Source organism: Nilaparvata lugens, chromosome 2 (genome assembly GCF_014356525.2).
Source record: "Nilaparvata lugens isolate BPH chromosome 2, ASM1435652v1, whole genome shotgun sequence".
In the NCBI taxonomy this organism is placed as follows: Eukaryota; Metazoa; Arthropoda; class Insecta; order Hemiptera; family Delphacidae; genus Nilaparvata; species Nilaparvata lugens.
In genome coordinates, this window is record NC_052505.1 from 61,129,727 (window position 1) to 61,148,809 (window position 19,083).

At 32.5% G+C, this 19,083-nt stretch overlaps 1 protein-coding gene across 8 annotated transcripts in view; it reads right to left on the reverse strand.

Moving 5' to 3' along the window:
- Positions 1–19,083, reverse strand: part of LOC111043948 (fukutin-related protein) — a 248,882-nt gene that overhangs the window by 221,148 nt on the left and 8,651 nt on the right. For all 8 annotated transcript variants that reach the window (XM_039422344.1, XM_039422340.1, XM_039422342.1 and 5 more), the window contains exon 2: positions 2,086–2,281. In XM_039422344.1, the coding sequence (XP_039278278.1) occupies positions 2,086–2,281 (196 nt within the window). The remainder of the gene's footprint in view (positions 1–2,085; positions 2,282–19,083) is intronic.

The window sequence follows — 19,083 nt, forward strand, 5'->3', positions numbered from 1 at the left end:
CTGATTTTTTAATGCATTATTTCGGTACATAAGAGAAGTCCAGAACCAATTTATTCATGCAAAATTTCCTTGTGCTAGATACAGAGTGGCCCAAAAACCTCGTATTTTCGGCTCATTTTCCAGTTTTCAGCTATTTCTGCCAAATCTCGTAATCGAACAGAAAAATTTGCTCCCACCTTTTTTTAGAGTACTGTATAAAATTCTGAATAAAATGAGATCATTCGGAACTCTCTACGTCCAATGAGAACTGAGTTATGATTTTTCAAAAATGAGTGAAATTTCAATGAGAAAAAATCAATTTTGATTAATTTTAGTTTTTGATTAACAATATCTTCCGATTGTTACTGTTTAGATGTATAATTCAAAATCCCTCTGGGCATATCTTTGTGCACTACAATCTGAGATCAGGTAGAGCGCTCTATCTCATATAGATTTCCAGGTACACCTAACAATAATGCTCCTTGTATTGTGAAAAACACCTAATTTTCAGCTTCAACCATCATCACCAACTACATGGTCCTCACATTGATATTTCACATAATGACATAAGTTCATTAGATTATGTTCTATGAGAATCACTCGTTAGATGCACTTCATTTCAGTTTTTCCTAGTGGAGAGGCGCGCTTAAGGACACTCAAGGATCAAAATTTCAAACACTTATAACTTTTGACACAATGCTCGGATCTCATCGTACTACACTTCATTCTTCTCGGCTCGTCAAGGCGGTTCATAATCATGCATCATTATTCAAATTCGGTTGAAAATGGAATATTTATTTTTGAGGGTACGTAAGCCCATATTCCAATACACAAAAAATGGCCAATTTCTATATTCAATTCTATACGAGCCGAGAGGAATGAAGTGTAGTACGATGAGATCCGCGCATTGTGTCAAAAGTTATAAGTGTTTGAAATTTTGAATAATGTGAATATTTCCGAAACGGTTTGAGATATCGATATGCGGTTTCCACCATTCATTTTTTCTTTAAATTCCCTATCGAAATCATGTATCACACGACCACCTTCCTATTTAAGAAAATTAAGTTGCATTCAATATGGCGGACCAGTCATTATAAAGTAGTTTTTTTCAATTTGAGTAGGATCCCCAATCACACCCATCGTCAAATTTATCTTCGTGTATGAGATATTAAGCCGTTCTCGGACTTTTCACCCACCCTGTATAACTATGTATTGTTTTTGAATATTATTATGAGGCAATAAATGAATTTGGATTTTGATGTTGAAGCTTATTCTATGAGACTACTAAGTTAATGTTAAAGTGGAAAATTCTAATGAAAAAGTTGCGATTGTGTTTGTCGCTAATTTTGACTCTTTTCAACACATTGGAATGGAAGCAGTTGAGGCTGAAATTGCCTAAGGGGTGATTCTCATAGAATATGAACTCATAAACTTATATCATTGTGCGAATTATAATGTGAGGACAATTTAGTTGATGATGATGGTTGAAGCTAAAAATTAGGTGTTTTTCCACAATACAAGGGACATTGTTGTCAGGTGTAACTGATCTCAGATTGTAGAGCACAGAATTACGCCCAGGGAGAGGGATTTTGAATTATACATCTAAATAGTAACAATCGGAAGATATTGTTGATCAATAACTAAAATTCACCAAAATTTATTTTTTCTTTAAATTTTACTCATTTTTGAAAAATCATAACTCAGTACTCATTGGAGATAGAGAGTTCCGAATGATCTCATTTAGTTCGAATTTTATAATCTAAGAAAAGGCGAAAACTAATTTTCTGTCCAATCACTGGATTTGGCGGAAATGGCTGAAATACGAGGTTTTTGGGTCATCCTGTATCTAGCACAAGGAAATTTTGCATGAAAAAATTGGTTTGGACTTCTCCCATGTATCCAAATAATGATTTGAAAAATCAGAACTACAATATCAATTGCAAGCACACCCTCTTTTTCATGTCTATATTGAGTGGACTAAATCTACAACGTGCTAACACGTTCCCCACATATTGGAAGTATTTGATCAAATGGCAATGTGAAACAAACTTGACTTATAATATACTACCAACAGAACAGAAGCCAAAAAATAGTGTTTAAACTTACCGAAACATCGTTGAGTATCCCTGCGACAGCCATACCATTCGGTGACTCCTGTCTCTTTCACGACCTTTTTTATTTGCAGGCCTGTGTACATAGCTTTGGTTCTTTCCCGATCCACTTGCTGCAGCTTCCATTTTGAATGGTGACTTGTGTACAACTCTTGGCCACTCAACAAGAAGACATCCGTTGCAAGTTTAACCTGTTCAATCAAAATAGTGCTGATCAAAGTTCGGTTTAAATAAAATGATACAATAGTAATAGAAATAGATAATGCAAGAGCATAAAAGAGTGAAATAAATAATGGATAGTTGTGGACAGCATAACTTTTCTGCAAAGATTGAATTTTATCCATATTAAAGATATCATCATATCACCTTGAATTTAGCAAATACATGTAGTATACAATTTTGCTCAAAGTGATAGTTTGGGAGATATTCTTCATGTTATTATTGGCATGTATTCAATTTATTGAATAAAAACTTAATGTTGTATATTCTACTGAAATTGTTTTATTTATACAAAACCCAGGATACAATGCTCAAGGCATCATACCTCCACTTGCAGGCTGAGCTTAGACGTTAGACGTTTTTTAAAACTTCAAGTATCAACTGAAGTTGGGTATTGAAACCTGAATAGAATATAATTTTAAAATTCTAAAATATCTCAGGGTCTTATTTGATCTTATTATCCTATACTATTAAATGAGCAACTTCTGTTTATATGTTTAGATGTATATATGTTTGTATTTCACCGGATCTCGAAAACGGCTTTAACGATTATGACTCAGCTGTTGAACTTTTGTAATCATTCAATCAGGTACTTAGTGCCGGTTGCAAAAAGGCCGGGTTATTTTCAATCCTGATTAATTCCAGTAGATCCATCTTTTTGAAATGGTCTTCTCTGATTTGGTTCACGTGAAGTTAATCAGGATTGGAATTTAACCGGCTTTTGTGAAACTGGGCCTTTGTGAGGGGAACTTTTGCATTCCTCTGGGAATTAATCTCAATTTACTGTGATTAGATAGAACATTTCTGTATGAATTTTATTAAAATTTCTTCTTTCGTAATAAATTTTTTATGCTTTTGTACTCCAGAGCGAAGCTCGGTCCCCGATATTATTATTTGATCATGTGACCAACACAATAGCATCTTATGTGATCAATCTATTACATGAATGCCATTTTTCCAAATTCAGCTGTTTATATAAATTTTAGGCCATAATGTGGGATTAAAATAGAATTGTTTTTCATCCACCTATGAATGACAAAATAATAAAAAAATCTTAAACAATAATGAAATAAGCTACTCATTTGATAGCAGTATAAACTAGATATTTTTAAAACTAACTTATGCCTTTGCTGTTGTCACAGTATTGTGATTGAAAATTAGTAGGCCTACTGTATCAATATTTTTAAAAAATGGACAAAGTAATATCATAGATAAACAACAGCGTAAGTTAATGTATTATTATGTAACTTATGCTATTGTTTCTCTATGGTAATATTCTAAGCTGTGTATGGACTGAAGCCCGGACCACACTTTTCATGCAGCATTCCGATTCTAATTATTTCCGATATTTGTGTTTGGTGAAGGGGTGTTGGTGGTTGGGGTGGGTGGTATGGGACAGTGTGGCATTCACCATTCTAAACCGTTGTCATCCGTGAACGGATGTAAAAAAGTGCTCACCGACAATGCATGCAAGAGCTGTAAGCCACTCCCGTCCGTGGCGCATAAAGCTGGATTCATACTTATCAGTATACCATAGCGGACAGGCAACACCACCAGCCATTCAGAAATAAAAGTCCTGAAAGTTGTTGACGTGGGGTGGAAGTGGAGGTTGGATATTGGTTATTTATATGGTTACTAGTAGTTCTGTGAACAGTAGACCTCGCGCTCAGTAATTTACATTGACCTGTTGTTGTTTTCTCAAAAATTAATAAATAATTTATCAATTTAAAATGTCTAGAGAAAATCCTAAATAAACATAGAGCTTTCTGTCCTATCGTGCTGTGACGTGTCGTCCCGGAATGTGAGTGTGAGCGCTGTTATCAGGTCTGGCTGCAACTGTCTACAACGTTGATGGAAAGATACATTTTCAAGATGTTCGATGTTTTTGAATGGGTAGTATTATAGTCCACTAGACAGTTGATTTATGATATTCGAATAATTCTAGTCTGATTTTTACGGTCATATTGGCGTTCAAAGGAGACTTCTTTTCCTTTTGTATTATCCTTAAAATGCAAAATTTCAAAAAACCGTATCTATACGTCGACGCGAAATTCAAAAAGGAACAAACCTGCAAAATTTCATGAAAATCTATTGCTGCGTTTCCCTGTAAATGCGGAACATAAAAACATACATTTATAAACATAAAGAGAAATGCAAAACCGTCGACTTGAATCTTAGTCCTCACTTCGCTCGGTCAATTAATATGGGCACCAAGCTTCGCTCGATATTTATTATTTAATAAACAGAATACAATTCTTAAAAATGATTGGGGAAGGACAAACAGGCCCAAAACTGTTTCTACCCCGAATTCTGATTTATACACTAATACCTGTATTCCAAAAAGTAGGTTAAGTTCCATACACTTGAATTCAGGTCCAATTTTCAGTCCAAACATTTGAAAACAGAGAAGTTCTAATTTAGATTGTTCACAAACCAAATTGAATAACAACATAACACTCACTAATCACTTGAAACTGTAAAATAATAATTAACTTTGAGAATGATGATATCCTATTATATTAAGCAAGCAATTTCTGTATATATATATATATATTATATATATATATATTATATATATATATATATATATATAAATTATGTAAACTTAAACAATTGATGTGCTGACTACTATTTTTGTCAGTACCGCTTAGTGTCGCTCTCAGCGCGCTCATTTTAGTTAGTCTAATCCAGCCACTTGATGTGTTAACATGTATTTTTTGCAAATAAAATTTCTTTTTAAAAACTGAGTTTTAATGAACGTGAACGTGTTTGGCGCCCGAACAGGGACCCTGAAGAGTTTTTCGTGAAAATTTCATGAAAATTGTGCTGTTCATTTAACCGCCAGTTTATATTGATCAATTATCAATCACAAGTGATCGCGGAAAATTCGAAAGTCGGGGTCGCAACTGATATTCGAACCATCATCGAGACCGTCAAGTGGAAGAGTGACTCATCAACACCAACAACCAACAACCATCATCCTGGGGAAGAAAGGCAAGAAGGATAGCAGACCAGACCATAAACTACTTATCGATTACCGGCCAAGGTTAAGATCGTACCTGGCTCTGGCTGCAGCTGTATCCAACTCCACAGTTCAAGGTAACACGTCTTCTACATCTACAATCAGTGACAGTGAAGATAACAGTGAAAGCACAATGGATAACCCCCTTATTTCAAGACCAATTGCGAAACATCACCTACACATAATACCTGAATATACAGGAAACCCAATAGAACTACTTAGCTTTCTTGAAGTTGTCGAAAAATTGAAAAATGACTACTGTAATAATCATATCGCGGAAGCAGCAGACAATCATTGGATTCTCCTTCACTATTGTGAAAACAAATTACATGGACCTGCTAAAGATGTAATCCTCAACAGTACAGTAGATGACCTCTCAAATTTGATTGATGTTTTGAAAAACAACTTTGCTGATGATAGGACAGTAGAACAATTAACTATGGAACTGCTTGCTATGAAATCACACCAAAAAGAACACCCTATTCAATTCATAAATAGACTGCAACAAAAAAGAACCGTGATTATCTAAAGACACAAACTCGATGGACTAACTGGTCCAATTCTTGAAACTATCTCATCTCAGTTGGATAAACAAATTGTAATGATTTTAGTCGAAGGAATCAACCACCAGCTTGGAGCTCACCTACAAACGCTAGGAATCAAATACCTCAGTGATGCAAGACAGGCTATTATCAATAAGAGTAGTGCTTATTTGAAACATTTAGGATTTACTACTGATGTAACACAAATGAATCAAACTTTCAGTAAATCTGAAGGAAAACAAAACTCGTCAAATTCCAATCAAAATTCGCATTCGAAAAATTTCCATCAGTTTCAAAACCAAAACAATTCAAATCAAAGAAACTTCTCTCAATCTCAAAATCGTGATTTCAATTTCAATCAGAGAAATTTTTCTCAACCTCAAAATCATTTCAATCAGAGAAATTTCTCTCAGCCTCAAAATAATTTCAACAGAGGACAATCCTTTCAAAGTAGATTTCGTAATGGACAAAGTTTCCAAAATCACAACTTCAATCGTAATCCAAATGCAAACTTCAATAATAACAACCAAAATTTGAATCAAAAATCAAACGATGTGAGCATGAGAACAGTTTCCAACTTTCAAAAGTTTCCAGTTCACAATATTGAATCTTCTGAAAATGAGTTTTCCGAATTTGAAAGCATGAATGCTAGAATGAGTTCTATGGAAAATGCTGTAAGTGACCTTTGCGAGAAAATGAATCATTTTTTAGAAGTAGGCTCGAACAACAATCCAAAAACGTAGTATTAGATTTGAATACGATCTCTCTTGATTTTCCTCATATTCATTACAATGATTCACGAATTTTGATCGATACAGGTAGTAAATATAATTTCATTAAACCTCAAATGGTTTCTCCTCAGACAAAAATAATTGATTGTGATTATAAAATTCATACTAAACTTATCGATTTGAAAGATGTTAGTGAACTTGATGATATTGAACCTAGAGATTTTGATTTTATAAATTTTGAAGATTCTTTCGTCCTTAAGACACGCCACATTGTAATTTTTGTTCTAAGTACATTTATACTTCTTGTAATTTTGATAATTGTTTATTACAAATTAAAGAAGCCAACCAGTGTACTAAATTACCAAATTGATACACAAGTACCAATATCATCAACCCCTACCATAAGCTATATTGTACCACCTAGAAATTAGATCTAAGTTAGTAAACTTTAATTTGTAACTTCATTTTAATTTTTGTAATTTTTGAGTGTCCCAAATTTATTTTTCGGGACGAAAAAAACTTAAGGAGGGAGGAATTATGTAAACTTAAACAATTGATGTGCTGACTACTATTTTTGTCAGTACCGCTTAGTGTCGCTCTCAGCGCGCTCATTTTAGTTAGTCTACTCCAGCCACTTGATGTGTTAACATGTATATTTTGCAAATAAAATTTCTTTTTAAAAACTGAGTTTTAATGAACGTGAACCGTGAACGTGTTTTATATATATATATAGATATATATATATATCTGGTTATTTATATGGTTATTTATGTTCAACAGATCTCGAAAACGGCTCTAACGATTTTCACGAAATTTGGAACATAGTAGGTTTATGATATAAAAATTCTATTGCACTAGGTCTCATCTCTGGGAAAACTCGCTGAAGGACATGGAAAGGATAATTCAACCTTGGAAAAACAGATGATAATTTCGTCGTCTGTCAATAAAAAATTGAGTTATTTGTATACATAAGGAAGTTCTATTACCTCAGACAGTTATGTCCAAAAGAAGTATTGTTACAATATAATATGCAATTATTGGTTTATTGGTTCTAGAATAAATTATGGAATAATATGCTATGGGAGTGCATACAATGTTCATATTAAACCTGTGATTACTGGTCAGAAACATATATTAAAAATAATTTGTAATAAACCTAAACAATATAGTTCAATGATGCTCTTCAGAGAACTATCAATATTACCAGTGAGACATTCTTTTTTATTCAAAGCAATGCTAGATTTCGCTGAAAATAATTTCGATATTCAACAGATGAGAGAAAGAATAAACCTCAGGAATTCACAGGACATTAACCTCCCAAAACCAAGATTAGATCATTCCAGATGACACTTCAAATACATAGCTATAAAAATATTCAATTCACTTCCAGTAACAAGGAAAATAACGTCACGTCAGTTATTTAGGAAAGAAATCAAGAAATTCATTTAAAAGTAGACAACGCGAATGATTTTTTTACTAAATTAATATAGGTATAAATTGTGTATAATTTACACATTACACGACATGAACACTGCAACAATCAAAGATCATTGAACTCACAAATCCCGTCCGGTATGCATAAACAGTAAGACAGTATTAAATTTCAATCACTATCTCTTTCTTCAAAATGCATTAATTTATGGTCTAATTACATCAGCACTTTGAAAAAAAAACGAAACGTTGACTATGAATAAAATTGAACTAAATATTAAAAAAAAAAAACAGCAACCACACTCCGTACATAGTTTTAAGTTTTGTGTAAGTGTGTGTGTGTGTGTGTGTGTGTGTGTGTGTGTGTGTGTGTGTGTATGTGTGTGTGTGTGTGGTGTTGTGTGTGTGTGTGGTGTGGTGTGTGTGTGGTGTGTTGTGTGTGTGTGTGTGTGTGTGTGTGTGTGTGTGTGCATGTGTGAATGTGTGCATGTGTGAATGTGTTTGCATATGAAGGTGTGCAAGAATGCAAGAATGATTATAAATTGACATATTGATTTAATTCAATATAATACCATATTCAATTATTATGTTCTTCATGATATAATATTTAAATTTGTGTATAAAAATTTATTATATATATTCAAGTGCCCCCACACAGGGTAGCCTACAGGGAAAACATATTAGAAATTAGGAAACAATATTGTATTAGCTTTTTGGAATGCATTTGATTGTTTAATTAATATTTTGAATAAAGAATATATATATATATTATATATATATATATATATATATATATATATATATATATATATATATATATATAATATATATATATATATATATATATATATATAAATTCTATATTATTCTTTATATATATATATATATTCTTTATTCAAAAAAATAATTAAACAATCGAATGCATTCCAAATATATATATATATAGGTTCATTCCTTAACACAAAGTGGGTCGTTTGTATAAATATGTACAACTCGTGTTGGTCTGTTCGAGTAAGTTGGTCCAAGCATCTTCAGTTGCTCCACAGACCTACCATGATATGGCATTTGTGTAATGGAGTATAATAGTTCACTCTCGTGGGTCTGAGCTTTCGCGCCATTTATTCAGACTGAACTTGATTTGAGGTTATGTATTGAAGTTCGCGCCGTTTCTGTTGTGAATGTGAATGGAATATTCTTCTCTAGGCCTCGTCTGTCAGCTGTCTGTGTCTGCACCTGCAGAGTGAAAGTGATATTGTGTTTTGTGTTGTTGTGATTGTGTCAAAATGTCCAAAAAGATTATTCAAGCAGTGATCAAATTTCGAATCCAGCTTTGAAAGGTAAGTCAGTTATAGAATTATAACTTGTACTTGAATTATTATAATTACTTGTACTATTTAGCTTGCTTCTTGTTCAATTATTTCCTTATGAGATTAGTAATGCTTCAAGGTTATCAACATTTTGAAACGAAATCAAGAATAAGACACATCAAAAGTAGAAATTAAAAGTAAAAGTTTGTGTAAATAAATATTTAGATCATAAAAGTCAAGTTAGTCCTAAAATCATTCCTCTTCAGCCATGTAATTTAATATAAATAACTCTGTTAATAGGTCGAAAGTTAGGAATTGATATGCAAACGATATCAATCCTGGCCTGGGACTAATGATAATTAACAGCTAATGAAGCTTTTCTAAACACTACATTTTTGAATGTCCAGGGTATATAAAACAAATTAAAATATATTTCCCTCTTATGTTATAACTATAATGCTAAGATAATATTACTGTTTGTGAACACTGGTTAACAAACGATGACTGTAGCTATCTTACAATACCTGGCTATGAACTTGGGTCCTTCTATGGAAGAAAAAATTCCATTCATGGTGGAGCAGCAATTTTTCTAATTAATAAATTGGAATTCAAAGAATTAAGCATAGTAAAGGAACTTTCTATAGAAATAGTTTGTGAAGCTGCTGAAATTGAACTTCCAAATGAGAAAATAATTGTTTTGTCATTGTACAGACCCTATAATAATGATGTTAGTTTTTTTAACAACTCTCTATCCTGTCTTAATGATATATTATGTGCCATTTATAAATGTAACTATAATTTAATATTATGTGCTGATTTCAATGTCAACTTTAATGTGAATGATAATTTTAATAGAGATCTTTGCAATTTGTTTGAATGTTTTGGTATCCATATTTCTACAAATGAAATCACTAGACCAGGCACACTGAATGAAGGCCACTGTATTGATAATGTTGTGACTGATATTCATGATAGCAGACATGTGACCCGAGTTATCAATAGGCTACACATCTACTGTCAGATCATCATGCCCTACTATTTGACTCTCAAAGTTTTTCTAGTGTAAACAAAAAGCTAGTTAGGTTAGTTAATGATCAGAACACTTATTTATTTGTTAGGCTAATATTAGTATCATACACTGGAGTGTGGTGTATTTGCTTAATGATGCTAATGATAAGTTTAAGAAGTTTTTTGATTTGTATATGTCAGCTGTTAATGCTGCTTATCCTCTTAGAGGTTTCAAAGTTAGTAAGCCTAAGCTGGATGATGGATGGTATACTGCTGATTTAATGAAACTCAAACATAGTTGTGATGAATATTATAGCTCACTGAATTTTTTAAGACTAATCAGTTTAGAGATAAATATAAGAGCTGTAAGAAAGAGTATAGAATTGCTATTAAGAATGCAAAAAAAAATTATTTCAACAACAAAATAGAGCACTCAAAAAATAAAACTCAAGCTGCATGGAAGGTACCTAGTTAAGATTCTTACAAATGTCAACAATGAAGCTATTGATTCACATTATGATAACAACTTTTTCATCGAAAAAGTTGAGGAAATCAGTGAAAATGTGCCAGTTAGTGAACATCTCAGCTCTCACTACATCAATAAGTGCAATAGGCCTAATGTACCATTTTGTTTCCAACCTGTTACTGCAGATTATGTGTACCAGAAAATAAGTATAGTCTTAGTACCTAATTCAAGTTTTTTAGATATATATGGTATTAATTCTAAGGTCTTAAAAATATCTGCCCCATAAATAAGTGAAGTTTTGAGTTACCTTTTAAATTATTGTTTAGTGTACAAGGGCATTTTTGCAAGTGTATTGAAAAACGTTAGGGTAATACCTGTAGGCTACATAAAAAGGTGATAAGAAAAACTTCAGGCCAATATAATCAGGCCTTATTTCAGGCCAATAACAATTGTACCTGTGATATCCAAAGTATTTGAGGCCATAATGCAAGAACAGATCTCAAATAATTTTGAAAACTTTGGTATTTTTACTAAAAAACAATTTGGCTTCAGGCCATGTAGAAATACTAGCAATGCAGTAACAAGTTTAGTGAATTAATAGTGTTGTTGATTATTTGGAGAAGGGTCTATCTGTTAGTTTTAGGTCATATGACATGTCTAAAGCTTTCAATACTGTTAAGCATAACATACTTTTTGAAAAATTTTCTTATTATGGCTGCAATTCAAAATCAATCTATATTTAAAGGACCGCAACCAGTTTGTTTACAAAGATGGTCAATTCTCTAAGGGCAGAAAGGTTCATTATGGGGTCCCTCAAGGCTCCATACTTGGATCAATACTCCCTAATATATGAATATATTAACAACATAATTTGTAATATAGAAGGCACTGATAAAGCAGGATTTCTCTTTGCTGATGATTTTGGTCTCAAAGTTAGTTGTAAATCCGAAGCAGGTGTACAAAATTGTCTAGTTGATAGCTCTCTACTCCTTAATGATTGTTGTGCTAGTAATTATGTTCACCTATAATAGAAATTCAAACAATCAAGTAGGAACTGAACTGTTAAAATTTCCAGGTATTGTTCTTGATCCCAAACTTGATTTGGCATGCAGAGTTAATTAGTGAAAAAAATAGCAAAAGTTCTTCGAGAAAGATTAGTTTAATTGAAATAGATGGAAACAATTAATCAAACTTGAAAAGCTATGAATTATACATTTAAACAAATCCTGAAACAAGAAATCTAGCTTATTGGAAGAATAGCTTCCAAAATTACTAATGAAGCTAACAATAAAAATCAATGAAAAAAATTCCAATGTCACTTAAAAAATCATAAATTGAATCTATGAAGTGCATCAACAAATCAATTGCACTCAGCCTATCAGCTTGGAAAATGATGTATTATCAAATAAATTCAATCAAAAGAAAATACTGCAATCATGCCTATTGGAAGAATCCTTACAGATATTGCAAGGAACGGAGAACCAAAACTTTAAATTCTATCAGCCAGTTGTATAAAAGAAAATCAAACCATGAGATGACGTCTTTAATGGAGCCACTGCAGCCACTTCCCTGTTCAGCTCTGTATGATGACGTCATCTTATGTTAATCAAATTACATTTTCTTTTGTGCAACTTGCCGTTTGTGTTGGAACTTGGAATTATGACATCCCTATTGTCTGTACAGGTAGATCGGAATTTTCTCTTTTATTATATTCGGAACCTACAAGTTATGTATGGTAGCCATTGAGCTTATTAATTTTTTTTTTGTCCAAAAAGATGTGGGGTCCCAAATTTGAGAATAATTTTCAATATCATTTATCTTATCAATTCGAGTGATAGCTCATTTTACTCTAGAACATGGTATGCCATAGTGGAGTAGGTCAATTTCCACACAGAAAAAACTAAACAAGTAGAATAGAGGAAACATTATAAAATTTTTTTGTAACTAACTAGGTTTTGTATGTAATTTATTGTAATTTATCTAATATGTTGTGTAATTGATCTTGTAATTTTTTTTTTTTTTTGGAAATAAACATTCATTTAATTATTTGTTCATTTTACTCAGCTCTTCAAGGTGGGTTCAATGCATATCGGTTACCTGATTGAACCTTACCTAACCCTAACGCATGCCTTCGCCACGACCAACCTCACCAGACATGTGTATTTTAATGAAATGATTATAAACTCAACTTTTTGGAATGGGATTGCTCCAAAAATACTTCAACAGTGTAATAAATAAGTCAACAGTGCAATTCATTAAAATATATATAGCCTATCTGGTGAGGTTAGAGGTACTAGTGAGGTTTTGTCAGGCAACCGAAATATGCATTGAAACCGCCTTGAAGAGCTGAGTAAAATGAGCTATCACTCAATATGATAGGACAAATATTAAGAATTCTCTAATTTGGAGAAAAAGAAGAACAAGATGACAAAGAAGGAGAAGCAGAAGAAAAAGAAGAGTACTGGTACTACAAGGTACTGGTATACAAAATACAAGGTATACAGAATACAAGATACTGGCCACAAAAAGATGCGCGTTGACAAATCCAAACCAGCTGGTCGGTGTGACGTCATTGGTGCTCTAAAAGTATATTCTTCCTATCTTTTCAATGTTAAATTGAGCAACTTTGTAAGTCTTTTTCTCAAAAAGTACATAACTTTCCAGTACCATCGACATCCCCTACGATTAATACAAGAATTTATCTTCAATTTTTTTAGAAATTCAATACTTTTGGACGGCTGGATCTTTCAGAATGATCGATTTTGTAAGAGCCTGCTCATCGAATAACTGTTGCTCTCTTATTGAAAATTAACATGCTTTCCTGGCTCTTTTGTAATTCAATTACTCAATGCTGATCAATTTGATAAAGCGATCATTGAATAAGGAATTAAAAACGTGGAAACATTAATGAGAGTATAATATTATTTCTCTCAACATCCTTCATATCTTGTCTGTATATTACATAGAATCAGTAGAACATCTTGCCGGTTCAACATCTTTAATCCTTTAGGAGTGCACTCTTAATTCAGGAAAAAAATGATATACACATATACACATACTTTAACCAGGTGATAGTTGTGTGTTACGGTCACATACAATATTTATCTTTTTTCTTGAGCAGCTTTGTAAGTCTTTTTCTAAAAAGTATATAACTTTCAAGTCCCATCGACATCTCCTACGATTTATACAATATTTATCTTCAATTTTTTTAGAAATTCATCACCTTTGAACTCCTAGATCTTCCAGAATTCTCGATAATGTAAGGGCATACCGGTTTGGAGATAGAGAACTCTCATTTGTTACTACGAGAAGGGATACTCGTAGAATGAATGAATAGATTTTATTTGTCAACATTTGAATAGATGAATGGCTTCAAAGGTTTTCTACTGGAGGTTTTCTATTCAAAGTTTTAATACCCCAACAATTATAAAGTTGAAAAAAGGTACTGAATGTAGCCTATTTCTCCTAGTAATACTTTGAGTGATAATATAGACCTATACTTCTTCAATCACTGTTTTTATCAGCATAATAATTAGGCTTGGCTTGAATACTTTATAGTTATTTCGAGCTTTCTCGTTATTTATTACGTTGTACACATTCGAGCTGTTTCCTTTGTTCATTGTGATATTCTTCTGCAAACTCAACCAATATCTATCCTTTCAAAATTGATTCTAATACCAATCTCAATGCAGAAGACATATAAAGGAAAAGCTAATATTAATTAGATAAAAGTAAAATCAAGAGCGGTTGCAGAGAATAAAGGTTGTTAGTGCAGGGCATTCCATCAGTGATTTGAAAGGAGAATGTGGATGATCAACGGATGAAGATGATAAGCGCACCACTTTCCTCCCTTATGATATTATATTATGATATTTGATGATTTCGTTTGTTATTACCAATCAATTGGATTGATCAACAATTAAATTCCAATTTAATTTTCGATAAAGAACTTTATTGGTTTCAAAATTATTTACACTCAGTGACCAAGGCACAATCTAGTAACATAATTTTTATCACATATACATCACTCACACTCTATGTGGTAGAAAGCCCCAATATATGGAACAAAAGGAAGTATGGGGTGATAGTATAACACTCACATTCATAAATGCATTATAAACTGAATAATTTGCTATTTGAAAAAATATCTTAAAATATGCCCAACTATATTATCTTTCCGGTATAGGAAAATAATGTGGAGATTGAAAATAATTGGAATTTACCACGCACATTATCCTGTTTTAAGTTTATGAGAGTTCAATTTCTAGAATTGAAATGCCCTCCGAGTTGATTAAAGAGATGGTCATCCTTTCTATTCTTTCAAACAGGAATTCAACCGATCACTTGCCTTATAGAATTATCAAGTTTATTAGAAGGAATATATTGTAGGATACTTATAGTATGAATTCATATTCAAACGCATACTTTTCAATGTATGATTCATTTTCATTAAATTCATTATTATTGAATCATGAAGAGTTGATTTTCCCTTTCACAAATAAATAAAGAATGAGAGTTCTACAATAAGTACCAATTGAGAATTCCTCTTACAAATAATTAAATTAGAAATATGTGTTTCAGAATACGAGATCAAGTATTCAATACAATTATTGAGAATTCCTCACGCGCAATCCATGCATTAATATAATATTCGCCCTTATATTTTTTGTTATAGTTTTCAATTAGAAAGATTCAACCAGAAAACTATTTCCTCATCAAGTATGTGAAAGCCATAATTTTCCTGACAAAAAGAGTTCCTCCTAAGGGATTAGGCAAGAAGTTCTATTGATTCTACATATGATATACAGTACACAGACAAGATAAAGGATTGTGAAAGAAATAATAGTACAATCAATGTTTCATGTTTTTAATACCTTATTCAATGATCGATTTATCGAATTCATTAGCATTGAGTAATTGAATTACAAAAGAGCCAGGAAAAGCATGTTAATTTTCAATAAGAGAGCAACAGGTATTCGATGTAGGCTCTTACAAAATCAATCATTCTGAAAGATCCAGTCGTCCAAAAGTATTGAATTTCTAAAAAAAATAAAGATAAATATTGTATGAGTCGTAGGAGATGTCGATGGGACTTGAAAGTTATTTACTTTTTGAGAAAAAGACTTACAAAGCTGCTAAATTTAACATTGGAAATATAGGAAGAATAGATATTTAGAGTACCAATGATGTCACACTGATCATCCGACTCTGATCATTAAAAGATCGAGATGCACGTGGCCAGTACCTTGTATTCCAAGTAACTTGGTGTTATCTACAGCTTCCACTTTTATAGAGAGATAAAATGAATGCATATCGTTTGAACTTGCCGGTTCAAGTTCAACTACCCAATAGCGTTGTTACGCGGGAAAAGTTATCCAATTCAGTTCCTTGGCGGGCGACAGCTGAACGAAGCGCGACTTTTGAAAATTTCTGCCTAGCGTCACAACTCTCATAATAATTATGTTTTTTCGGCTTAGGAAGGTGAAGGAGTCATGGGAAAATTCTACAAAAAGTCGTGAACGTTTTTTTCATATATTTGAGATTCTTCTAAATTTTTAATCAATCTGTCCAAATTTAACAAAGTTATAAGCATTTTCAAATGTGATGCTGGTTAAGAATAAAAATAGAGTAATATCCGTATTCCCTACCAGACATTCAGCTGAACTTTGAGTTCTCATTTTATTCTATGGAAAAATGAATGCATTTTTAGCATTTCTGAGCTTGGAATCATATTTTTCAAATGTTTCTTCATATCTTTATCCAATCAGGTACAATTTATATAATATACAGTGATGCAGTAATTAAGATTTCTATTACATAAATACATACATTACATATATAAATTAATAAATATATACATTATATAAATTACATACTTGAGTATATTCTTACCATTGAACAGACCAACACGAATTGTAGAGATTTAAACAAAAGACCACCTTGTGTTAAGGAATGAACCTACACTTCTATGGATGAATACTTCGTATACAAATCAATTAATATCAGATAATTTGATAATATTCTAGAGATTGGAGTTAGACTCACTAATATTCTATAAGGAATAATTGTCATACTTGGAAGATGTTGGAGTACATTGCTCATTATAATGTAAATGTAGTAACAGTTTGTTTTAATGATTCCAGTAGTCCTTCATTATTGTACTTTCTTGTGTATGTCACTGCAATAAACTGAATTTATTGATACACGAAATAATTCTAAAATCAATATAACAATAGGCAGTGTTCGGTAAAGACGGTATTGTGATTAAAATTCATTCAAAGACCTGGCATGCTGCCCAAAAGTCTTCATTCAGTTTTAACAATCGAAACCTTGATATTATTCCAGCAAATAAGTTTGAATTTCACGGCCATTCCCCAATTTTATTCAGATGTTCATACCTTAAGATTAGTGTGGTTAATTTCTGATGAGAAAGTCAAAAACATTTTTTTTAATTTCCAATGATTGATAGATACCCAAAAGTCAAATTCTTTTATATTAACAGCCCATTTTTTATATTCTCAAGAGAAGGGATGTTTAAAACCTTTATGGTCGCTCACACCATTAGCATCCACCGACCTTGCCACCCACTGAAGCTTGCAGCTCCTGAACACATGCCTTGTATCCCCAAAAATTCCCTAATGTAATGCTTTTTGTCTGTCATCTTGAACTTGAAAAATTTCATTTCATGAAAACTGTACTTGTTCTATAGTTGTTATTGTCTCTCTAAGGGCCATTTGCACAGTGACAGTTTAAACGAAAATTCCATCTTAAACTGGATTAAATCCATATCAAGTCTCGTTTGTTATAATGTGTTACATTTTGAGTTTAAGCCACCAGCTGATTAAATTCAGTTTAAGCTTTGACTGTGCAAATGGCTCTTAATTCGGTAATTCCCTTTCAACTGATACAGCTCATTGGGGTTTTCAGGGTAATCTCCTAGATTTCTACATTTATTGAGCATGCTTGACTTATTATGCAACCTCAAATAAATAAATAAATCAACTTTAAATGCATAAAAAAACGGTGCTTGTACAATTTTTTTCCTTTACATATTCTGACAACATGAAAATCTTAGTTTATTGACAATGCTCTACAAACTGTTTTGAGTTATGTGCAATACAAGTTCACGGAGCCGGTCGCTGGTTGATTCAAACAAATCTCGAATCATTATTACAAATACGAAGTATGGCAATGTTTGATGGACCTTCATGAGGAGTGAAATTTATTTACTATATGAGAATTGGCAACACAGCTCAGCGGACCAAACATAGGAGCACATTTCACGCAGCAATTATAATATTGAAGGACCTTCTTGAGGAGTAAAATTTGCATGCAACTCTAATGTTGGCGCCAAATCACTCAAGACCCAACATAGGAGTAGATTTTATATAGCAGAATTATATAAGCACTTTGGAGGTTAGAAAGGACCATCATGAGGTGAATAACTTTACAAGGATCTAGATTAATTATGGATGAATATATCATAAATTGAGTGGAATATAACCATTCAGCAAGTCAAGTTCTTCAGGTATAACATAATAGTTTCATTTTGTGACTATCTGATCAAATTTAAAATGGGGGGTCCCGGGGAACTACATAAGAGTTGAAATTTTACTGGACCACAACAGGCACAAAAACATAAATATATATATATATATATATATATATATATATAATATATATATATATATATATAGATGTGTGTGCCTGTGTGGGAGATCAGCTGTGTAATCAATTAGCTTACCTAGTCCAAGCGCTGGCTTACATTGAGCATACATGTGAGAGGCAGAGAATTTGACTTCGGATTATTGTTAGGGGGTCTTTAGTGCACATGAAACTCGATTCGTCACGTCCCAGGATGGTCGACAGATTGGGGGAGGGGGGTAAGTTGTAAAAAACGCGCGCTTATAAAATCGCCTGTCCTGCAGTTACTATTCATAGTACATCTTTGACTTTTTCTGAATATTATCTAAATATAACTGGCTTTCAATATGGTCCTCTACATTTTTACGATAAACCGCATAGTTTTCCTTTAATAGACAATATTAGAAATGAATAGACATAATATAACCAAAGAGGACTGGGTCACGTTTCTAGAAATAGTGAATATCATTACAAGAGAGCCTGATCCACTTGCAAACGACTATGATCATAATAAAAAGCTTATTGCTCAAACGATTTAAGCTTAGTCTGGAGCGATTCCGACAAAAATTTACTCATCATAGAAAGAGAATTCTTCTATATGGAGAGATTTCGCTTTTGAACTC